At 49.6% G+C, this 24263-nt stretch overlaps 1 protein-coding gene across 1 annotated transcript; it reads right to left on the bottom strand.

The window, feature by feature from the left end:
- Nucleotides 1–1485: 1485 nt before the first annotated feature.
- Nucleotides 1486–23483, bottom strand: LOC137612569 (sodium channel protein type 5 subunit alpha-like). Its single transcript, XM_068341155.1, has 28 exons — nucleotides 23283–23483; nucleotides 18348–18636; nucleotides 17859–17977; nucleotides 17120–17209; nucleotides 16834–16962; nucleotides 16666–16757; nucleotides 16352–16594; nucleotides 16212–16275; nucleotides 13084–13225; nucleotides 12400–12597; nucleotides 12128–12313; nucleotides 11678–12052; nucleotides 11456–11585; nucleotides 10866–11104; nucleotides 10582–10755; nucleotides 10146–10502; nucleotides 7203–7589; nucleotides 7017–7134; nucleotides 6790–6944; nucleotides 6520–6693; nucleotides 6284–6310; nucleotides 5367–5489; nucleotides 4986–5258; nucleotides 4862–4915; nucleotides 4646–4787; nucleotides 4466–4566; nucleotides 4116–4386; nucleotides 1486–4032 (listed from the first exon to the last, which is right to left on the bottom strand). Exons 2-28 carry the CDS (start codon nucleotides 18597–18599, stop codon nucleotides 2831–2833), a joined length of 5817 nt encoding a protein of 1938 aa, XP_068197256.1. The 5' UTR covers nucleotides 18600–18636; nucleotides 23283–23483; the 3' UTR covers nucleotides 1486–2830.
- Nucleotides 23484–24263: the final 780 nt, after the last annotated feature.

The following is a 24263-nucleotide window of genomic DNA, read 5'->3' as shown; positions in this document are numbered from 1 at the left end:
CCTCTACAGACTATTATCAGATATTCTGGAGGGGGTTGGATTCCCTTTCAAACGCTGTAACCTCTTGGACTTGAATTAAATTCCTGTCTGACCCGGTTGATGATGGTGATGATGATGATGATGATGATGATGATGGTGATGATGATGATGATGGTGATGGTGATGGTGATGGTGATGGTGATGGTGATGATGATGATGATGTCTGTCCTGCATTTAACTTAATGTCCTTTACATAGAGGTCACCCATAGATCATGTAATCTATCAGATGTCCCGTGCATCAGTGTTTACCGTGACCACGCTCCGTGAGTGGCTTCACGTCGTCTCTTTGTGTGTTTCTAATTAGACATAGTGGTTTTTAATCTTTCTAAATATTTGCTCTCTGATGAAGCTTTAATCTCCACCACATGTCCAAATGTTGAGAAATCAGATCAGTTACCAAGTCAGGAGACATTTATCTAAAACAGAATTAATTCAATAAGCATCTGTCTGTGATGAAGATGGCAGCGAAGTGTGTGTGTGTGTGTGTGTGTGTGTGTGTGTGTGTGTGTGTGTGTGTGTGTGTGTGCAGCATCATGGTTGCATGTATATCCACATGTGTACGTATGTGTGTGTGTAATTAAAACAAGTGATTTTTTTCTAACACACAGATTATCCTTCATCCCAGCTGCTCCGGGTGGATTTGCCCCCCACCCCCACCCCCCGCCCCCCCGACAACCAGGAGGAAATCTCTCCGGGGATTAATCCAAATTGGCACCCTTGACCATTTTTTTTCCCAAACTGAAAATTTGGCAGCATTCCATTTTTAAATTTAACTTTTTTTTTTAACAGTTTAAAAAAAGAAAAACACAGAAAAACTGAAATCCTGTCGCCTTATATTATAATAATAATAATAATAATAAATTATAAATAAAAATAGAAAATAAATTAATAATTAATAATAAACCTTTATTGTCCCACAGTGGGGAAATTTGTGGAATGGAATTAATGGAATTTCTCCACAAGTGAAGATTTTTATTGTTAATGATGCAGCAGATTTATTAAAATCTAACAGATGCATGATGTCATTAACCCTTTAAAGCCCAGTGGATCATAACAGATTGACTCCACTTGTCACAGTTTGAAGCTTCAACATCATTAATTTGATGTGATTTTTTTCCTAAAAACCTGAGGTGTTCAATCACACACACTTCTGCATTGTCCATGCAACAAACATTCTGGAAATTTAATCTGATATATACAAATTATTAAAAATTAAAAAAAAATTGTCAGAAGGTTCCATTAGATCTTATTTTACAAAAAAATGCTTTTTCTGGCAATTACGTTGTAATTCACACTTTAAAGGATTAATTAAACATTTTTTGTGAGTTTTTGTCACCGACCAACCAACCAACCAACCAGTGGAGGTAATAATACCTCTGTGTTTAAGTGAGCTTTTCAGCCAACAGCTTGATGAACTTGGACAATAATCAAAACCAGAAAAGAATTTTATTCCCATTTAATCTGTGAATGATCAGCCTGAATCCAGTACAGACGGGTCTGAGGGGACGTCTTCATTACAAAATGAAAAGTCTTTCGATAGAAACACGTTAGAAAAGCTTTGGGGTCCATCAGATGGAACAAACGTTCTCCAGAGGTTCAGCCGACACAGTTCAGGCACATTAATCTGGATTATTTAACTCACAGCCCTTCATGACCCAATGCACTCGTTTGAAACTCGTTTGCTGCATTAAGAAGCCAACATCATGTAATATTAGCATTAGGAAGCTATCGTCATGTAATATTAGCATTAGGAAGCTAACGTCATGTAATATTAGCATTAGGAAGCTATCGTCATGTAATATTAGCATTAGGAAGCTAACGTCATGTAATATTAGCATTAGGAAGCTATCGTCATGTAATATTAGCATTAGGAAGCTAACGTCATGTAATATTAGCAGCCGGATAGCTTGTGCTTTTCATTAAAATTTAAATTCAATTTTAAAAACAAACATATTAGCCAGTAACAACCTGCTAGCTACAGCTAACGTTGAAAATAATCTATAGTTCAAATTTCTTTGAATGCAGACAAAAGAATTTACAGCAAACGTGACAAAAATGTGAAACGTGTGTTTTTCTCTGCAACATGAAACCGTTGGAATTTCCCACTAGCCGTGTTGCTAACATTTAGCATCAGGAGCTAATTGTGGTCGATGTCGTCAAATAACTTTAACTTTCTACCCACAATCCCTCTGTTCTGCCTCGATGATGCACACGTATTACATAAAAGTGCTGCTAATACGAACTGAACTAAAATGAATGAGTGAACAGACCTAGTGGGCTAGAGCAAAAGCTAACGTTTCTAGGAGTGAGAAATGACTGAACTTTGACCCAAACCACAGATGATTGGCTCCGTTTGGAAGCTTTAAAACATGTTTCTGGTGCAGCTGGATATGAAGCCCAGTTAGCATTGTTAGCATCATTAGCATCATCGTGAATACACGAGAACAATAGCGGTCGTCTGACACGTTGCTCGAATGAAACCCAGCTAATTAAAACAAATACATAAATGAATATTTATAAAGGAACGGTTTGAAACCCCATCATGATAATACAGTAGATATTTGTGCTCTCATTGGTCAGAATTATAATTTAAACAAACGCCCCCCCAAAAAAGGAACCACGTCTGTTTTTTACAATTATACAGAGGCTGTGATTTACGTAAAAATATCTCCTTCACGTCTGCTAATAAATATATTTATATTTATATACATCCTGTATATATAAAATAGTTCATCTCTTTTCCCATGATTCCTTTGGGCCACATTCTCTGCTGTAAAGTTCTGCACGCGCTCAGAGGAACGTTTCCTGGTAGTTTTCTCCGGGGTGTCTGGGCGACGGGGCGTCGCCGCCCGGCCGCGTCACGCTCTCGTACGATGGCGGTCGGGACATCCCCGAGTCGAGCGCCGCCTGCCCCGCCTCCGGCCCGGCGGGGCCGTAGTGCTGGATCATGGTGGCGATCAGCCCCTCCCTCTCGGGGGCGTGCTCCACGTCCACCTGCGTCTCGTAGGTGATCTGGCGGTACAGGTAGGACGCCTGCTTCAGCTGCCGCTTCACCAGGTGCCTCCTGAAGCAGCGCTGGATGACCACGGCCGACACCTCCTCCAGCTTGTGGCGCAGCGTGGAGGTGATGGGCTCGTGGGACACCTTGGACGGGTTGGTCATCATGAACTTCTCCTCCATCTGCTGCTTCAGGGCGTCCATCTCGCCCGACTCGCCCAGGACGCGCTTGGTGAAGGCGAACAGGATGTCCAGGCAGTGGATGCGGTCGCCACTCACCATGGGCAGGTCCATGGAGATCAGCTTCATGGTGTTGGGCTTGGCGATGCGGAGCGGCTCCGACAGCGTGTCGGCGAACACGGACAGCATGGAGAACTCGATGAACTGCGTGGCCTCCGAGTCGAACTTCTCCCACACCTCGTAGAACATCTCGAAGTCGTCCTCGCTCAGCGGCTCGGTGCTCTCCTCCGTGGCCACGCTGAAGTTCTCCAGGATGATGGCGATGTACATGTTGACCACGATGAGGAAGGAGATGATGATGTAGCTGACGAAGAACGCGATGCCCACCGAGGGGCTGCCGCAGTTGCCCCGGGTGTTGGTGCCCGTGTTGACGAAGTTCAGGTCGCATTCCTCCGGGGAGGTGGACATGATGGGGCTGAGGAGGTTGTCCCACCCCGCCGAGGTGCTGATCTGGAACAGGCAGATCATGCTGTTCCCAAAGGTCTCGAAGTTGAACATGTCGTCGATGCCGTCCTGCTTCTTCACGTAGGCGAAGTTGGCCATCCCGAAGATGGAGTAGATGAACATGACGAGGAAGAGCAGGAGGCCAATGTTGAAGAGCGCCGGCATGGACATCATTAAGGCAAACAGGAGCGTCCGGATCCCTTTGGCGGCGCGGATGAGGCGAAGGACACGCCCGATCCGGGCCAGCCTGATGACCCGAAACAGGGTGGGAGACACGAAGTACTTCTCGATGATGTCTGCAAGAACGATTCCTGGAGGAGAGGGAAGACGAGATGGCGTTACGCTGACGACTCAGTGATATATATCTCCGTTAGAGACTCATTTCTGGACTCACCCACGATGGACAGAATGATCACCACGAAGTCGAAGATGTTCCACGCAATCGTGAAGAAGTAGCAGCGCAGGGCGAAGATCTTGATGAGGCATTCGGCGGTGAAGATGACGATGAAGACCAGGTTGATCTTGTTCAGGATGGACTCGGTGCTCTCCGACTGCTCGTCCGTCTCCACCATCATGGTCACCATATTGACGATGATCAGCATCATGATCATGATGTCGAACGCTTGCTTGGAGACCAGATCGAAGAAGAAGGCCTGGAGGACGTTCTACGAGGGTAAACGTGTAGCTTCATTAGCATAGCTGTGCTAGCAGGACAGCAGGTGTGAGGCGTGTAAACGGGCATACCGTCGGTCTGGGAATGGGTTTCTGGGGCTTCTTGGTTCCTAACTTCTTCATGGCATTGTAGTACTTCTTCTGCTCCTCCGTCATGAAGATGTCCTGTCCTCCTAAGTACCAGCACAAACATCAACCCACATTATTTTACAGAATTCTCCGGCGATGCTGCGTCAAACGGGGGTCAGATACTCATCTTTCTCTTCTGCTGGTTGAAGTTGTCGATGATGACCCCGATGAAGAGGTTGAGGGTGAAGAAGGAGCCGAAAATGATGAAGACCACGAAGTACAGGTACATGTAGAGGTTGATCTCCCTGACGGGTTGCTCCTCCACCTGAAACCAAAGCGCGTTGCCAGGTTACCGCCACGTCTGTGATGTCACAGCTGGACGCAGACGGACACGCCTACCCCTCTGGAGTCCACCGCCGCGTGCATGATCTCCATCCATCCCTTGAAGGTCGCCTAGGAGACAAGAAGACGTCACCACCTGTCGGTTCCTGGACTGACCGCCTCCCCCCAGGAGGAAACTCACCACTTGCAAGAGGGAGAGGTAGCCCAGCCCCACGTTGTCGAAGTTGACCTTCACCCTGGTCCAGTAGAACTGGGTGTGGTTCATGGCCAGGCAGTCGGACTTGTTGTTGACCAGGGACACACTGTGGATGAAGCCGGTCCGGTTCACACACTTCCCAAACTTGCCGGCGAACAGGTTGACGCCCATGATGCTGAAGATGAGCCAGAAGATCAGGCAGACCAGCAGCACGTTCATGATGGAGGGGATGGCGCCGATCAGGGCGTTCACCACCACCTGAGGAGCAACAGAGACCAACGGCTGAGAAACAGCCCCGCCCACACCTGTGGTCGTCGGTTCTACCCAGCTATTGGCTGATTTGGGTTAAACGAAAGAACTTCTAACCCTCATTCCCTCAAATCTGGACAGAGCTCTGAGGGGCCTCAGCGCCCGCAGGGTCCTCAGGGACTTGATGGCAGCAAAGTCCGAGTATCCCAGTGAGTTTGCTATCAGGCTAATCAGGGACACCTACAGGGAGCAGAGAGAGAGAGACAGGTGAGCAGCGAGACAGGAACCTTCACTCCTGCTCGGTTTAAAGAAACAAAACTTCAGGCGAACATTGGAGGAGCTCGGTTTGAGCTGTGGGACGTTCCACAGTTAGTCCGCCGGTCTGGATTTGGATTTAGTCGTGTTTCAGTGAAATCAGACTTCCACTCTATTCTCAGTGACGTCTGAGGGATTCCTGGGGGGGGGGGGGGACGAGACGCCGCTACGCCCACGACTCAGTGATTTATATCTCAGTTCTCATCCAGAACCACAGCGATGGCGTCCGGCTGTCCAATGACCCCGTCACAGGAAGTGATGACACACACAAACAGGAAGCACACACAGAGGTGAGTCCATACGCAGCTATATATACATACAACATGCATATATATCAAATAGAGGGAGTTTTATAAAGAACTTTTACATCTCTAATAAATTAGTTTCCCAATTTTTCATCCAATCGATCATCAGGTGGTTGAGGAGACTTTCAGACCAGCTGTTTCTTTATAAAAGTCTATTCAGAGGTTCTGAAGGCGTCTGTCAGACCGACGGGTCGCCCTCGCTGACCGGACTGTAACGTGTTCACGCCCCCGCAGGCGGAACTCATCTCCTGTAGATGAACCAGCGTGGACCTGCAGGCGTCGTGACGTGAAAGCCAGCGTTCTGCAGGGGCCGGTCGGGTCCGGGGGGGTCCGTTTAGCAGCAGGACTCTGGCTTTCACCTCACAGGAGGCACAAACACACCTGAGTGGGTTCCAGCCCCGCCCCCATACTCACCCTGACGACAGAGCGGTCGGTGGCCACCTGTGTAGCAGGTGTGAGATCAGAGGAGTCAGGTTGGGCTTTAGAACCAAGGCCCCCATCATTTAACCCACCGGTTGTCATGGAGACGCGTATATTTATGTATGTTTGACTGGTTCTAACTGGTGATGGTGAGAGGGGCGCGGCACAAATATCACATCATCGCTGGCGTGAAGCCACAGAATCTGGGATGCGTCTAAACGCTGGCTTACGTCCACGATGAGGAAGTCCAGCCAGCACCAGTAGTTGGTGAAGTACTTCTTGAAGCCGTAGGCGGTCCACTTGAGGAACATCTCCAGCACGAAGATGTAGGAGAACACCTTGTCGGCCGACTCCAGGATCACCTTGATGAACTTCCTCTTCTCGATGTAGATGTCCTCGAAGGCCTGCGGAGGAGACACCACGGCGTGCTGCTGGTTAGCCGCTGCTAGCTAACACAACTTAGCTTAGTGCTAATGCTAACCCGTCCTGATTGGCCGTACCAGAGCGCCGCTGCTCAGCAGGATCATGAAGATGATGAAGGTCTCAAACCAGCTGTGCTCCACAATCTGGTAGCAGGTCTTCCTCAGCCTCCACCAGGCCTGACCCAGACCCCCCCTGGTGTCGACGGTGCAGCAGGGGCAGCGCCTCACACACACTGATGGGTCACACACAGGTTAACACACACACACACACACACACACACCAGCGTTCAAAGCGGAGTCCTGACCTTCAGGGAAACACTCCTCCGGCTCCATGTTCTCCTCCCCCAGCTCTGACAGGTCGTCCGCCTCGTCTCCAGGTTTCCTCAGGTCCACCGTGCTGCCCTCTGATAGGCTGACCTTCTCCTGCACACACACACCTGTTCACCTACCGGTTTGTGACCCCACAGCGTGGGGGGGGGGGTGACTCTCACCGGTTTGTTGTCTTCGTCCTCCGACGAGTCGGAGTTCTCCTCCTCCAGGAACTCCACGTCCGACTCCCCCGGGGCGATGGGCACCACCACCGTCAGGTGGGGGTTGGTCATGTAGCTGTCCTCCTCCTCCTCCGGCGCCGCCGCCACGCGTCCAAACACCCCCCCGTTGCTCTCCACGTGGTTCCCCACCAGCTGGACGCCATCCCTGGTGGGGCGCTTCAGGCGGCGGTGGGACAGCTCCACGGCGCCCTCCAGCAGCCAGGAGACGGCGGCGGTGATGCGGGCGATGGCCACCTGGATGTTGTTCAGGTCGCCGTCTTCGTCCGGAGCCGAGAGGTTATCAGAGCTGAAGGAGCTGAGCAGCAGCGCCAGGAACAGGTTCAGCACCTGGAACAGGTAGCATAGCACAGTAGTTAGCGTAGCATAGCAGATAGCATAGAACAGAGGTGTCAAACTCATTTCCACAGCATCACGGCTGTCCTCAAAGGGTCAGCTGTAACTAATAAATGTAACTAAATGTAACTACTCCTTAATGTAACTAATAAATGTAACTAAATGTAACTCAATGTAATGTAACTAAATGTAACTACTCCTTAATGTAACTAATAAATGTAACTAAATGTAACTCAGTGTAATGTAACTAAATGTAACTACTCCTTAATGTAACTAATAAATGTAACTAAATGTAACTCAGTGTAATGTAACTAAATGTAACTACTCCTTAATGTAACTAATAAATGTAACTAAATGTAACTCAGTGTAATGTAACTAAATGTAACTACTCCTTAATGTAACTAATAAATGTAACTAAATGTAACTCAGTGTAATGTAACTAAATGTAACTACTCCTTAATGTAACTAATAAATGTAACTAAATGTAACTCAGTGTAATGTAACTAAATGTAACTACTCCTTAATGTAACTAATAAATGTAACTAAATGTAACTCAGTGTAATGTAACTAAATGTAACTACTCCTTAATGTAACTAATAAATGTAACTAAATGTAACTCAGTGTAATGTAACTAAATGTAACTACTCCTTAATGTTAAATAACTGAATTTCTGACTGATTCTAGTTCCAAACATTACAGTTAGACAGAAAAAACATGTTTGTTTGTTTCTCTGTTCTAACATAAATCCTTTTCATTTGTCAGGTTATTAAACCCACAGAACTCCATCAATCAAGGATCAAACCATCAATCAATAAAGAAACATAACATCAGACACAAGTTAGGACATTAACTTTGTTCACAACGTTTAGTCAGTTAAAATGGGCTGAACTACTGCATTGTGGGAAATGTAGTTTTGGTCAAAGCACACTTTTGATCTATTTATTTTTACACTATGACCTTTTCTGCCCTCACAGGCCACATTAAATCATGTGGAGGGCCATATTTGGCCCCCGGGCCTTGGGTTTGACTCATGTGCCATAGCGTACATAGCATAGCAGATAGCATAACATTACATAGTTGATAGCATAGAATAGCAGCATAGTTTATAGTATATAGCATAGCAGATAGCATAGCTTCTCATTTAGCCTGATTATGGGTTAAATTTCTGTAATTAAGTCTTGTTGATGTCAGCATTTATCTTCTTACTATGAGTCAGAGCAGAGGTTAGCGAGTCAGAGCAGAGGTTAGCGAGGTTAGCTCCACATTGGCATAACAACATTAAACGCTTCGATTTTCTACATGTGTGTAAAATCCTGCGGTGCAGAATCAGGAGCAGATCAGCTCAGACACATCTGGCTCTTCAAGTTACCAAACATCCAACTCCCAAGTAATCTGTGTGTGTGTGTGTGTGTGTGTGTGTGTGTGTGTGTGTGTGTGTGTGTGTGTGTGTGTGTGTGTGTGTGTGTGTGTGTGTGTGTGATCAGGATGATCTTTCGCCCTGAGCCAGTGGAGGAGGGAGCATGACCAGATGATTAGTGATGAACGCCCCCCGACCTTCTCGCCCATCCAGGATAATCCCTGGATAAACTGATTTCTCCTTCGTTCCAGAGCAGGTTTCTGCCCCATTGGTCTCGCTGTTTTGCCCTGACCAGGGCAAACTCGCCATGGGAAGGGCGGAGCTAATCAGCATCGTGAGGTTACCATCAACTACCCGATGCTCATCGTTAGCATGACAACGGCAGATTGAACACGCTTCAGAGCACCGGATTAAATGTGGAACAAATTAGCCTTTAATGGCAAGGGGGAACAGAGTGCATGCTGGGAACAGGTGTTTGAACCACATCCAGCAGTACCTTCCCACACGCAGCACAACACGTGAATGGCTGCCCCTCCATGGATGTTTAACTCTTCTAAACCCCGTCATCTGATTGGACACAGTGGATAGACCAGGAAATAGACGTGTCCTCACAGAGGTTTCATCTTCCACCTGCTGGAAACACCTGACTATCCTTCCCTGAAGTCACAAGTTCACCCAGCTGCTCACTTCATTAGCTCACTTAGCTCATTAGCGAGGGATAAGCCCCGCCCCCTTAGCACAGCGTGTGTGTTGTGGTTTCGTCCTGAACGCCATGTGCAGATCATACATGAAGGGCGACAGATGGTTCATATGTCGTTCAGACATGATCTGCTAATGCTAATCTGTCTGGTAGTTAGCAAGATGCTAACCGATTTCTCTGTGGACAGCCTGAGCATGTGAAATATATCACAACGAACCACCAGTGCCTCTCTGGTAAACCCTGGTTACGTGTGACATCATCATAAGGATGTGACATCACAGCAGGAGGCGGGTCAGGGTCTGTAACTACAGTAAATTCAACAAATCAAATGAAAAGACCAAACAAATCGAGACGTTAGTCTAGAAGTCTTGAGATCTGGTTTCTTCTAGACCTGGACTGGAACAGGAAGTGTCTTCCTCAGCGGTGCTGCTCTGATGGTGGACTTTGATAATCGATATAAACCCGTCATTACAAACGTAGAGTGGACGCTCACCACCAGGTTCCCGATGACCATGACCAGCATGAAGACCAGGATGCAGAGGGGCTGGCCGGCCACCTCCATGCAGTCCCACATGGTCTCGATCCACTCCCCACACAGGACCCGGAACACGATGAGGAAGGAGTGGAAGAAGTCCTTCATGTGCCAGCGGGGCAGCTGGCAGTCGAAGGAGATCTTACACACACAGTCCTGGTAGTTCTTGCCAAACAGCTGCATTCCCACCACGGCGAAGATGAAGACGATGATGGCCAACACCAGGGTCAGGTTGCCCAGGGCACCCACCGAGTTCCCGATGATCTTGATTAGAGTGTTGAGAGTGGGCCAGGATTTGGCCAACTTGAAGACTCTCAACTGGGTGGAGAAAGACATGAGACTTGTTGGACGGTAGAGTTTTAAAGACGAAGGTGTTATGGGCAGAGGTTTCTGTTACCAGTCTGAAGGAGCGAAGCACAGACAGGCCTTCCACGTTGGAGAGACCCAACTCCATCAGACTGAGACACACGATGATGCCGTCAAAGATGTTCCAGCCCTGTTGGAAGTAGTAGTAGGGATCCAGGGCGATCAGCTTCAGGACCATCTCAGCTGTGAAGATCCCTGTGAACACCTAGAAAACACAGAACGCAGTGAGGTTCTCCAGATGATAGCTTTCAGAATGAATGGAGGTCTGAAGGAGATGTCTGAAACCACCAAACCCCGTCTTTAAGAAGCCCTTACCAGATTGCCCACTGACAGCATGGTGTTGAACTCCTCCGTCATGGGATAGTGCTCCAGGGCCATGAAGAGGGTGTTCAACACGATGCATATGGTGATGCCCAGGTCCAGAAAGGGATCCATCACCATGTACTTCACCCACTCCTTCATCTTCAGCCACCAGGGGCAGCAATCCCAGATCAGGTATTTCTTAGCGAAGGTGTACCAACAGGGATTACACTTCTGCCGGGACTCTTCCAACTCTGCAAAGCAGTGTTGCGGGGAGTTATTCATCAGGGTAACCTTGCTAACCCCCCCATGAAACCTCACACCTCGTTTCGTATAGTGTTAGCTAGTTGTGCTAATCCTGTAGCTAGTTGTGCTAATCCTGAAGCTAAACAAATCTAACAAATCAACTATTACCTACAACTACTAACATCATGTTTGCACACGTTAGTCTCAAACTATTGCACATGGAAGTTGGACATCTTCATGCCCCACCAGGTCACAGAGATTGATCTCAGCATGAAGGCTAGCATAGCTTGTCCTTGTCACCAATCAAGACTCTAAACTCAGAAACAGAAACCGTTCCTCTGCTCTCCAGCAGGACTCACCATCCATGGCGTCGCTGAGGAAGCTAACTGAGCTCAGCCCTCGTTTCCTCAGCACCACAGAGGGTTCGGTCACCGTCGGCGACGGATGAAGCAAAAGTCTGGGGGTGGTGTCCTCAGTGTGGGGGGGTTTCTGGTGGACAGGAGACACCACAGACATGAGTAAATGACTGTCTTCTCCTTTGGGGTGTTCAAATCACTGTGAGGTAATTGAGAACTCGTCACCATGTCGTCCCTGAACCGCTCCAAGCTGTGAGCAGGAATGGAGGTGGTGGGGGTAAGTAGACCCAGGGTGGTGACCCCGTTGTGGTCCAGGGAGATGTTGAGCCGGCCGTTCACATTGAGGCTGGGGGTGAAGCTCTGGGAGCAGTGGCTCCGGATGCTACCCGTCCTCCTCTTCCAGGGCGTGGCTGTGGAGTTGGCTCGACTCCTGAAGACGTCCCCGTGAACGCTGTGCTCATCGTCACCAAAGTCCGCTTCCGAACTGTGGCGCACCCGGAAGGCGCTGAAGATGCTGTTCTGGCTTCCTCTCCTGGTGCTGAGGGGGTGGGAGGACAGCGTGGCCAGCAGGGGGTGCACCGGAAGAGGAGACAACGGAGGCTACAAACACAAGAGGGCACGTTAGTGCCCGCGGGGTATCATCAGTACTGTGGGGGTAGTTTCTAGGTGACACACCATCGGGTCGTCCAGCGGGTCGAACTCCTCTTCAGCTTCTTCCTCAGCCATTTCCTCAGACACCGTCCGGTGAGATCTTCTTCTTCTGCTGCTGTTTCTACGGATGCTTCCTGTCTTCAGGCAGAAGGGGGACAGCTCTGGAGACAACACGGAGTCCGTCTCTTGCGCTTGTCTCTTGGCTGCCAACTGAACACAAAGACGTGATCTATTTGTTTGCTTGTGAAAACACAGGAAATGTGAAAGTCTTTGATAACTCGTTAGCACTGACGTACTCTTTGTTCTTTGCGGAGATGCTCCATCGCCAGCTGGAACTCCCGCTCCTTCTGCCAGGCCTCAGCGATGGTGGCCTGGTTCTGCTCTTCATAGGCCATGGCCACCACAGCCAGAATGAGGTTGACCAGGTAGAAGGAGCCCAGGAAGATCACCAGCACAAAGAACACCATGTAGGTCTTCCCTGCCGAGCGCAAGGTCTGAGCGACGAGACAGGAAGTGAGTACCATCAAGGTCACTTGTTAGAGGAAGATAGTGTTGAGACCATGATGTAGCAGTATTTGTGATCAATTGTTATTGGATAGACTTTGTTATTTCCTGATCAACCGGTTCAATGAATACCTTGAGGTTTAGTCCACTTGGATCAATCGAATAAGCTTTATGAAAAATCAATGAATCATTAATTTGTTTTCTTAAGTTGTTAAAGGTTACATGATGCTCCAGCAACACAACATGACAACAGGACTTTTACAGTTGTGTTTCCGGCTACTTCCTGAATCTTTTATTCTGTCCTGGGAACTTAGGCTGAGCTAAGGTCGTCATTTACTTTTTGATTTTCTCGGATATAGCTGTAAGTGATTGGTCAGAGCAGCACGGATGAGACTATCAATACAGCTATGGGTCAGAACCAAAACAGCATGCTGAAGGACACTAAATCTGTTGACGTGGTGGTGAAGGAGGAACACCTGGTGGAAGAGTTTCTCCCAGTAGTCCTGAGTCATGAGCCGGAAGAGGGCCAGGAACGCCCAGCCAAAGGTGTCGAAGCTGGTGTAGCCGTAGTTGGGGTTCCTGCCCACCTTCAGGCAGTCGAACCCATCGGGACACTTCCTGTTAAAGAAAACAGGACGATTACACCAGCAGCAGCTGGGACAGTAACAGCATCGCCCTGTGACCTTTGACCCCTCAGGGACGACAAATGGATGAGTCAGAACCGACAATTACATCAGCTGAAGTTAGTTCCATGCAAAAGCACTAAAATGCCCCGGGGCAAAAGGGATTACCCCCAGCCAGATGGATCAGTTTGCAGTTTAAAAAGCGTCCAGCTCTGAGGCATCATATTAACAACCAGCTGAGGACCACCTGGACGGCACGCCATCATGTCTGAGAGCATCATTTCATAATGGAGGGAAACAGCTGGAGGTTGAACAGCTGCAGGCTACAGCCGCTAATAACCGGGGGGCGGGAGGGTGGGGGGTGGGGAGGACCGGGGGAGGACAGGGAGGACGGTGGCATCTCCCTTCCCATCTGATAAACCCATGGGAACATCGATCTTCTCTTTAAAAGGCACAAACAGAACCTGCTGGTGAGTCTTCAGGTGAGTCCTCAGGTGAGTCTTTGGGTGAGTCTTTGAGGGAGTCTTGGGGTGAGTCTTGGGGTGAGTCTTGGGGTGAGTCTTGGGGTGAGTCTTGGGGTGAGTTTTCAGGTGAGTCTTGGGGTGAGTCTTCTGTCCTCCAACCAGGAGGAGTCGTTTGCATGAGACTGTCTGCCCAAATGAAAGTGTGTGTGTGTGTGTGTGTGTGTGTGTGTGTGTGTGTGTGTGTGTGTGTGTGTGTGTGTGTGTGTGTGTGTGTGTGTGTGTGTGTGTGTGTGTGTGTATCCAGAGCTTTAATTTGGAAATCTACTCAGGGATTACTTGTTGGAGTTCACTCAAGAGATTAAGCTTCCTCTGTTTCACGTCCTCCATCCTGAACTGCTTAACTTCCTGTCTCCACAGCATCTCAGGAAGTCACCTGAACCGTCCCGTCAGGCTGAAACGTCCCGTCAGGCTGAAACGTCCCGTCAGGCTGAAACGTCCCGTTAGGTCTGAAGCCATCCTGGCTCTGATTGGACCAAAACATGGAGTTAGCTTCCAGAAAAGTGGCGACAGAGAACCAACCGACCAGATCTGGTCTGGATCACCACCGGAGTCTTGGGATTGTTCTCCAGGTGTTTCAGGATGGTTCTCCAGGTGTTTCAGGATGGTTCTCCAGGTGTTTCACAGAATGGTTGTCTAGGTGTTTAAGGATGGTTCTCTAGGTGTTTCAGGATGGTTCTTTAGGAGTTTCACAATGGTTCTCCAGGTGTTTCTGGGTGGTTCTCCAGGTGTTTCACAGAATGGTTGTCTAGGTGTTTAAGGATGGTTCTCTAGGTGTTTCAGGATGGTTCTTTAGGAATTTCACAATGGTTCTCCAGGTGTTTCTGGGTGGTTCTCCAGGTGTTTCAGGGTGGTTCTCCAGATGTTTCAGGATGGTTCTCAAGGTGTTTCACAGAATGGTTGTCTAGGTGTTTCAGGATGGTTCTCCAGATGTTTTGGGGTGGTTCTCCAGGTGTTTCAGAATGGTTCTCTAGGTGTTTCAACCTCTCCTCAGAAACAACCCTCGGATCCACCCAGAGGTTCTTGGGTAATCCCATGTTGCTCCACAAACGGCCAATCAGTGACGTGGAGGTAAACCCTGGGACAGCTGGACGGTCACGGCGCTAGACTATCAGCCTGATCTTACTGACCTAATATTTGGGCCTTTATGATGTCACTTCCTGCTGAATGTCCTCACATCGTCTCTAGTCCCGAGTCGGATCTCAGTTCTGGGGCGGATTACGTCCTGGCTTTCCAGAGGGGGATTAGGAGTTCTCTGTGAAGCCTGACAGAACCGTGTAGTTCCTCTAATTATCAGTGTCGTTCTAGTATTAGGCTTTTCTGCCGTTGCCATGACGACGTCTGGCTCGGGCTCGTTCTTCGATCGTCCATCCTCCCGATTGGCTCACAGAGGCCGTTTGTTGGGATTGACACAGATGGGTATTTAGTCCAGTGCGACCCGTCCACCGGGCGGAGTCGTCCCGTTATGCCTGTTTGAAAAGCATTTGGCTTGAGAGGATTACTCTGGGGGGGATGAGTAGCAATAGTTGGCCCGTTTCACATGGGAACAGAGTCCGTCGCTCCGAGGGAGGGGGGCAGTCCGTTTGGGTTCACAGACGGACGAGACAGAACGCCAGCCTCAGGCCTCCGGTCTGGTCTGGTCCGGTCCAGTCCCGTCTTAGTTTGGTCCGGTCTGGCCTGGTCCAGTCTGGTTTGTTCCAGTCTGGTCTGGTCCGGTCCGGTCTGGTCCAGTCTGGTCCGGTCCATTCAGGTCAAGTCCGGTCTGGTCCAGTCTGGTCTGGTCCAGTCTGGTTCATTCCAGTGTGGTCTGGTCTGGTCCGGTCTGGTCCATTCAGGTCAAGTCCAGTCTGGTCTGGTCCGGTCTGGTCCAGTCTGGTCCGGTCCGGTCTGGTCCAGTCTGGTCCGGTCCGGTCTGGTCCGGTCTGGTCCAGTCTGGTCCGGTCCGGTCTGGTCCGGTCCGGTCCATTCAGGTCAAGTCCATTCTGGTCTGGTCCAGTCTGGTCTGGTCCAGTCTGGTCTGGTCCAGTCTGGTCTGGTCCGGTCCGGTCTGGTCCAGTCTGGTCCGGTCCATTCAGGTCAAGTCCGGTCTGGTCCAGTCTGGTCTGGTCCAGTCTGGTTCATTCCAGTCTGGTCTGGTCTGGTCTGGTCCGGTCTGGTCCGGTCCGGTCCAGTTCACCTCACCACAACATGAACTCTCCAGACATCCACTCCCAGCTGGAACCTCCATGTCGAAGGGTGATTATCCACGCCACCTGCCACGCCAGGCCCCTCCCCCTGAGGGGCGGTTCCTCCATACATTACAGATTCACCAGCCTTGAGAATCGTTTATCATTAAATCTGTTTCTTCTTCTTGGAAGTGATTTCGTGCCGGAGCTCCGGTCTCCAATCCGACGCGACACGCACGGATCAGCCCTGATGTTACGCAACAGCCTGCACACGATTAACCCCGCCCCCACTCACCCGGCGTCGGTCCCGTAGCCGCAGATCAGCGCGTCCTTCGCTCCTTCCACTTTGTAGAAATTATCTGAGGGGGTAAAAATAAGAATGACTCCATCTTCTCTGAATGAACCCCTCCAGACGTCGCTCCTCCTCCTCCTCACCTTCGCTGGTGAGGAAGTCGGTCCTGGAGGTCCAGGTGCGGTTGTTGCAGATGAAGGACTCGTCGGCGCCCCCGGTGGTGTTGGGGCAGTGCTCCAGCGAGCGGATGCACTTCTGTCGCAGGAGCCCCATGAAGAGCTGCAGGCCAATCAGGGCGAAGACGCTCAGGCAGAAGACGGTGAGGATCATCACGTCCGCCAGCTTCCTCACCGACTGGATGAGCGCGCCCACGATGGTCTTCAGGCCTGGGGGGCGGAGCAAACACGTTAACGCCCAGACCGCCCGGCGACATCAGTGGAGGTGGGGGCGCGCTCACCTGGGATGACGGAGATGGTCTTCAGCGCTCGGAGAACCCTGAAGGTCCTCAACGCCGACACGTTCCCCAGGTCAATGAACTCCGTCACGTACCTGCAGGGCGATGGACACACCTGAGGAACCGAAACGAGGGGCTGAAGGGCGCCAAAACGCTCAGGAGGAGACTCACGCCATGATGATGACGGTGAAGTCCAGCCAGTTCCACGGATCCCTCAGGAAGGTGAAGGGAACCACGCAGAAGCCTCGGGCAAAGATCTTGATGGCCGACTCGAAGGTGTAGATGGCGGTGAACGTGTACCTGAAGGGAGGGGAGGGAGACACCCTGAGCGCGGCGCCGCGTGACACCGACCTGATGACACGGTTCCATGCTTCAGAATGAACCGCAGGGAGGAACCGAGGCGTGGAAAACAGGAAGTACAGGAACCCGGTGGTGTCGGGCCGCGTTCCATACTCACTCCAGGTGTTTGGTCCACGGCGCCGGGTCCGACATGGCCATGAAGCAGCAGTTGGTGAGGATGGTGAACATGATGAACAGGCTGAACAACGTGGGCCGGAGGTTAAGGTTCTCTAATCCCTGAACCAGAACGTATAGACGGGCCGCGTGCCAAACGGCTTTACCAGCAGGGTAAAGGCAGATTATGGAGACCAGCAAATTCCATTTAACAGCACATCAGGGCCATCGTCGCTGTCACGGAACGGGTGGACACGAACGCCACAGGAGACACGCTGGGCTGGGCTGATAACAGGCCGTCGTCTCCTGGAGGGAAACCTCTTCACCAGCGGTCCCCAACCCCCGGGCCGTGGACCGGTACCGGTCTGTGGGTCAGTCTGTACCGGTCCGTGTCGAGATGCTTGCCTCGATCACATGACTACCTTCTTAAAGGGGCCACTCTGACCGCTAAACTGAAGCTCCCAAGCTAGCAGAACCAACAAGAAACAAACCTTAGCTTAGCCTTAGCGATGCTACGAGGACGCTGCTAATAAAGTTGATACAAACTGGATTCATGTTTATTATTAGAGTTAGAATAAAACAGTTTCATGCTGGTCGTGTTTCATCGTGTTGGATTTATCCTCCACACCTTAGCGGTCTGACGTTAAGCTGCTTGGAGAACACTGAGGTAGAACATTACAATAAAGCGTGGGACGGGTTGTAATTTATTCGTATCTCCACCAATCAGGTGCCACAAAGGATATGAGTGGACCAGAACCCTGATGGCGATCAGTCTGAGGAAGTGGAACGGACTCAGGACGTAGAGCGCTGAGGTGGCGCTGAACCTGAAGATGGCCTTCCCTTTGTTCACCACCACAAACGTCTGCAGAGACAAGAGACAGTGGGATTAGAGGCCAATCAGGACGCAGCTCTGAGGCTCCTCCCCCTGCAGGATGTTGTGTCTGCGCCGCGTCGACCATCTGGGTTCCTCCTCCAAGAAGCAGCCGACTCGACAGATGTGGATTATTTCTCTCCTCCATCTCTGGATAATCCTGTCGCCGGCGGCGACGCCCTGAAGGTGATGCCCAAAGATGCACCACAGTCGTGGGTCGTCTGACAGCGGCCCACGACTGACCTTTGACCTCATAACAACCATCATCACAGTTTCCCTTCGGTTCTGTCATCAAACAAATTAAACAGTGTTCCATCTGAAACCTGTGAGGTCAGCCTCGCTGACCTCTGACCCCACTCACCCTCTGGTCCTTGTAGTAGAACGGGTCGATGTCCTCCAGCGGGATCCCGATGAGTTCTGGCGGGACCTCGCCGTAGATGCGGGGCAGCTGTTTGCCCGCCTCCAGGTCGGCCCGGGGGCGGGGCGGCTCCGTGCTCTTCTGGGGGTCGGCTTTGGCCCCCTCCTCCAGAAGCCGCTGCTCCAGCGCCGCCAGGGACTCACGGGTTAACCGCCGCAAGCCGTCAGGACCCGTTGGTAACAACATGGCCGCCATCTTTTCATCCTGAGCCGCCTCCAGAAGGAACTCACAGCTGCAGGAGGATAGGAGGCGAGGAAAGGAGGAGAGGAAAGGAGGCGAGGAAAGGAGACGAGGAAAGGAGACGAGGAAAGGAAGCAGAGGAATCTGTCACTGACATCTAGTCTAGAGGGAACCCTAAACCCTTCACTCTGTCTTACAGGCAAACTGGAGTGGGAGGAGTCTGACACGTGTCACGTGCTGTGCATTTAAAACAGCTGCAGTGATGCTAACACTTAGCATAGAGTGAGCTAGAGTGTGGGTTAGGGGGAGGGGTTAAGGGTTATGAGTTAGAGATTGGGATTAGGAATTGGGGTTAGGGGTTAGGGTTAGGATTAGGGGTTAGAAGTCATGGGTTAGGGGTTAGAATTAGGGGTTAGAGGTTAGGGATTAGAGGTTAACGGTTAGGGTTAGGATTAGGGACTAGAGGTCAGGGGTTAGGGAGTAAATTGGTTCTGACCTCCAGCTAAATGTACCACACAAAACCTCCTCCAGGCTGTGCCGGGGTCGTGCCCCCCCCTGTAGAACCCAGTCTGTCCTCTAGAGGTCAGCGTTCATCAAACAGCTGCTTCCCGTGTTTAATCCCTCAGTAATGAAACGTGTTTCTGCTCAGAGGCTTTAGGTGAAGGTGGACCTGGGGGGCGTCCAGAGACATTCTGCCCCCAGCGTCCTGTTACCAACCCCACGGATTAAGTCTTGACCCCGCCCCCCCAGAGACGTGGTTTTAGCTGTCGGTTGTTAGCTCTATCAAACCAGGTGAAGGTGAGTCTGGCCCCCACCCCAAGGAGAACACCTCTGGTTCGCTTTGGTCCCCGCTTCCACACACAGCATCAGTCTGTGTTACCTCTGACCCCTTCACACCCCCTGAGCCCCAGGCTCCGCCTCTTCCTGTCCTGACACACTGATCCTCCACACAGCGCAAGATCCTCACCATCATCATCCTCACCATCATCATCCTCACCATCATCATCCTCACCATCATCATCCTCACCATCATCATCCTCACCATCATCATCCTCACCATCATCATCATCATCATCCTCACCATCATCATCATCATCATCCTCACCATCCTCACCATCATCATCCTCACCATCATCATCCTCACCATCATCATCATCACCATCATCATCCTCACCATCATCACCATCATCCTCCTCACCATCATCATCATCATCATCCTCACCATCATCATCCTCACCATCATCATCATCCTCACCATCATCATCATCACCATCATCATCATCCTCACCATCATCATCCTCACCATCCTCACCATCATCATCATCATCACCATCATCATCCTCACCATCCTCACCATCATCATCATCATCACCATCATCATCCTCACCATCATCACCATCATCATCATCACCATCATCATCCTCACCATCATCACCATCATCATCATCACCATCATCATCCTCACCATCCTCACCATCCTCACCATCCTCACCATCATCATCATCATCATCATCTGCTGCACTTGATCTGCTGATTTGGACCGGATTGATCTCAGATCAGACCCCCCCCCGGCTTTAAAGAGGTCTGAACCCAACAGATTATCAGCTCCTCACATTATCAATACATGTATTGATCAATGATCGCTGCTCAAACTGGATGACACACAAAAACAGTTTCCACTGAACGAGATTTAATCCCATAACAACCAGATGGGATTAATTAACACACACACACACACACACACACACACACACACACACACACACACACACACACACACACACACACACACACACACACACACACACACACACACACACACACCTATCTAATTTATATGTATATATTGTATATATACATATAAATATACACATACAGTATATGAACATATATACACACACATGTATATATGTTCATATGTATATTTATATGTATACATTATATATACTGTATATGTATATATATATATATATATATTACACAATTAATACATAGGGGCGGCAGTGGCTCAGCGGTAAAGCGGGCGGTAGAGTGGGTCGTCCTATGATCCAAGATCGGCGGTTCGATTCCCGCTCCCGCCCCCCCAAAAAATACCCAGAGGTGAGCTGACAGTGGGAGGTGTCAGCTCCCACTGACACCTCCCACTGTCAGCTCACCTCTGGAGCACTGCCGAGGCGCCCTTGAGCAAGGTGCCGTCCCCTTTACAAATTGCTCATTTGAGGCGCACCAAGAAGGAGCTGCTGCCACTCTACCTCCCTGCATGACTACAGGCCCCCGTGTGTGTGTGTGTGTGTGTGTGTGTGTGTGTGTGTGCTACAGGGGCCTGTACTCACTAATATACTGTGTGTATGCATGCGTTTGAACTAGTAACTAGAGTGCGCTGTCTTAATTTCCCTTTGGGATCAAAGTAGTATATAAATTTTTTTAAATGTACAAAGTGTTCCCTCGTGCGTTTGCGCATAAAATCTCGTGACTTCACCTCATCGTGGATTTTTAGAAGGCAGTCACGTGATACCGTACACACATCCTATTGGCTGACAGCATCCTGTCGTGTTCTACGTTCTGTGAGTCTCTGACTTCCGTGAGACACTAAAGTGCTTTAAACAGTCCATCAGAGTGTTTTAAAGGTAACACAGATAGAAGGTGGTTTAATATCAGGGTGGGGGGGTTCATGAACGTTTAAATTAACATAAATAATAAGATAGATTGTTATTGTATCACAGAATTCATTAATCGCGTGTGGTTCCATGAACGCATTAACCGCGAGGAACGAGGGATTCCTGTATATAAGTATATAAATACATGCCCTATGTGTACATTTACTGTATATATGACTCCTTTAAAGATCAAAAACATTGGTATTCACTTTAATATGTAATAAATTACAGAGAAGCAGGAAATGTCCATATTAGGAAAGTTGTTTTGATGACTGTTCTGTCAACGGGGTTAGGATTAGAAGGTTAGAGGTTAAGGTCTAGGGTTTAGGGTTTAAGATTCAGGGTTTAAGGGGTTAGGGTTTAGGGGTTAAGATTTAGGGTTTAAGGGGTTAGGGTTTAAGGGTTTATGGGCTTGGGTTAGGGTTTAAGGGGTTAGGTTTTAGGGGTTAAGGTTTAGGGGTTAGGGCTAGGGGTTAGGGTTTCGAGTTAGAGTTTAGGGTTAGGGGTTAGGGATAGGGGTTAGGGTTTAGGGGTTAAGGATAGGGGTTAGGGTTTAGGGGTTAAGGTTTAGGGGTTAGGGCTAGGGGTTAGGGTTTAGGTTTGAGGGGTTTAGGGGTTAGGGTTTAGGGGTTTAGGGTTTAGGGTTAGGGTTTAGGGGCTTAGGGGTTAGGGGCTAGATTTTAGGGGTTGGGGTTTAGGGGTTGGGGTTAGGGTTTAGGGGTTGGGGTTAAGGTTTAGGGTTTAGATTTTAGGGGTTAGGGTTTAGGGGTTGGGTTAGGGTTGAGGGGTTAGGGTTTAGGGGTTAGGGTTAGGGTTTAGGGGTTAGGGTTTAGATTATAGGGGTTAGTGTTTAGGGGTTGGGGTTAGGGTTTAGAGGTTGGGGTAAGGGTTTAGGGACTTAGGGTTTAGGGGCTTAGGGTTTAGGGGTTGGGTTTAGGGGTTAGGGTTTAGGGGTTGGGGTTAGGGTTTAGGTTTAGGGGTTAGGGTTTAGGGGCTTAGGGTTTAGGGGTTTTGGGGTTAGGGTTTAAGTTTTAGGGTTTAGGGGTTAGGGTTTAGGGCCTTAGGTTTTAGGGGCTTAGGTTTTAGGGGTTAGGGTTTTGGTTTTAGGTTTAGGGGTTAGGGTTTAGGGGCTTAGGTTTTAGGGTTTAGGGTTTAGTGTTAGGGGTTAGTGTAGGCATTGGGGGTTCGGGTTCAATCTGTAAATCTAATCATGAATAAGATCAGAGACACGTCGTGTCACATGACATCACACCCAGTTCTGTGATGTCACCATGTTTTCACTCCTCAAGTCTGGGAGGTTCAGCATCTCACCACCATCTACTTCCTGTCTCCCCTCCATCTATTTCCTGTCCTCCCTCCATCTACTTCCTGTCTCCCCGCCATCCATTTCCTGTCCTCCCTCCATCTACTTCCTGTCTCCCCGCCATCCATTTCCTGTCTCCCCTCCATCTACTTCCTGTCTCCCCTCCATCTACTTCCTCTAACTTCTTCAAAGGTTACGATTAAAAATTCCTGATCACCTTCTGTTTTCATAGTGTTACATTCAGACTTTGTAGAACATCTAGACCCACTAACGGGTCGGAACTCGTCTGAGTGTCACGTGACCTGAGGAGAAGACACCTGTTCAGGTGTGTGACGTGTGAAGCGTTGAATGTTTCATGGGGGGGGGGGGTCACAGAATGTTTGATGTGAATTATCTAACGGCGTAAGCCTTTAATTCCCATCAGGGCGCAGTGAAAATAAACCACATCTCCATCAGATATATATTAAATACTATATATTAAATATTAAGAATATTATTATTAATATTGCACATTAAATATTACATATTAAATATTATATTATAGCGGTCTGACCTGCAGCATTTATATTTATTATTAATCCTTTTACAGCATTTATCATCATATTAAACGGAACTGAACCCTGAAACTTTATATTTTAGTTATGATTTATTTTAATTCTATTTATTCTGGATTAATTCTGGAGCTCTAACTTCTCCCGACACGCAGAACCCTCCTAACTTCCTCCTGGAGGTACTCACAGATGAGAGTCTTCACAGCTTCATCTCCACGTCGCGGTGTCCGGGTTTTATTCGCAGGACGAGCCGAGCTGTGGTGTCACAATCCGGGGGGGGGCTCCACGGTTCTGCCCCATGACGCCTCCAGAACGACCCGAGCGGAACGGACGCGGGATCAGCGGGGGTCCACCGGGCGGCTCTCCGGTGCTCATCCCACGGACGGGTCGTGAGGAGATGCTGCAGCGGCGAGAGGCGCGGGAGGGAGGATGCTGCGGGGCCAGAGGATTACCGCTCCCGGCCCCCCCGTGGACAGTACTGACAGCCCCCCCCCCCTTCCCATATCCCACTAGGACAGTAGAGACCCCCCCTCCCCCATTACCATCACAAAATGAGGGTAATGGGGGAGGGGGGGTGTTCATCTTAATCTATCCACACCTTCATGTGAACACTGGAGGTTACCGGGGGTCAGAGTTCGGTGACCGGGACCTTAATGTAGACTGTAAACACGGGAAACCATGGCAACAGAAACGGATGTGACTACCGACCAGAGAGCACCGAATCAACCGAACCCCGGACTCACCTGTTCTACCTGAGGGCGTGGGAGGGACGGAGGGAGGGGGCGTTGTCGCCCTCTAGCGGCCGGTATCCGCAACTCCATAAAGGAGGGTCTGGGAGCTTCCCGGTAGAACCGGTGTTCGGTTCGGTGAGGAAGACAACCACACTCCTTAAAACTACATTAAAATGCTGGTTATGTTTATTTACTTAATATTGTTAATAATTTTGTTCTGTCACCACTTGACGCAATATGAATTTGTGATGGTGAGGCTGAAGATCTTATCAATAAGATTGAACCAGATCAATAATCACTTTGAGTCCACATTTCTGTTAAACCCGTCGGTGAGAGGGGGCGTTCAATTCTGACACAAAACCCCCCCAGAAAAACCCGTTTCTGATAGAAAGCAACGGAAAGCGCTAGAAACTCCACTACCCATAATGCTCCGCTGC

The sequence above is a fragment of the Antennarius striatus genome, chromosome 18 (genome assembly GCF_040054535.1).
Source record: "Antennarius striatus isolate MH-2024 chromosome 18, ASM4005453v1, whole genome shotgun sequence".
NCBI lineage: Eukaryota > Metazoa > Chordata > Actinopteri > Lophiiformes > Antennariidae > Antennarius > Antennarius striatus.
Note: the sequence above shows the minus strand (reverse complement) of the source record. Positions and strands in the feature narration are given on the sequence as shown.

Bases quoted from the DNA above. Each gene is read 5' to 3' on its own strand.
- LOC137612569 (XM_068341155.1), bottom strand. From the start codon at position 18,599: ATGGCGGCCATGTTGTTACCAACGGGTCCTGACGGCTTGCGGCGGTTA. The intron at 6,694-6,789 runs GTACGGCCAATC...TCTCCTCCGCAG, and splicing joins TGCTGAGCAGCGGCGCTCTG to GCCTTCGAGGACATCTACAT. The intron at 4,033-4,115 runs GTGAGTCCAGAA...CCTCTCCTCCAG, and splicing joins GATCATTCTGTCCATCGTGG to GAATCGTTCTTGCAGACATC.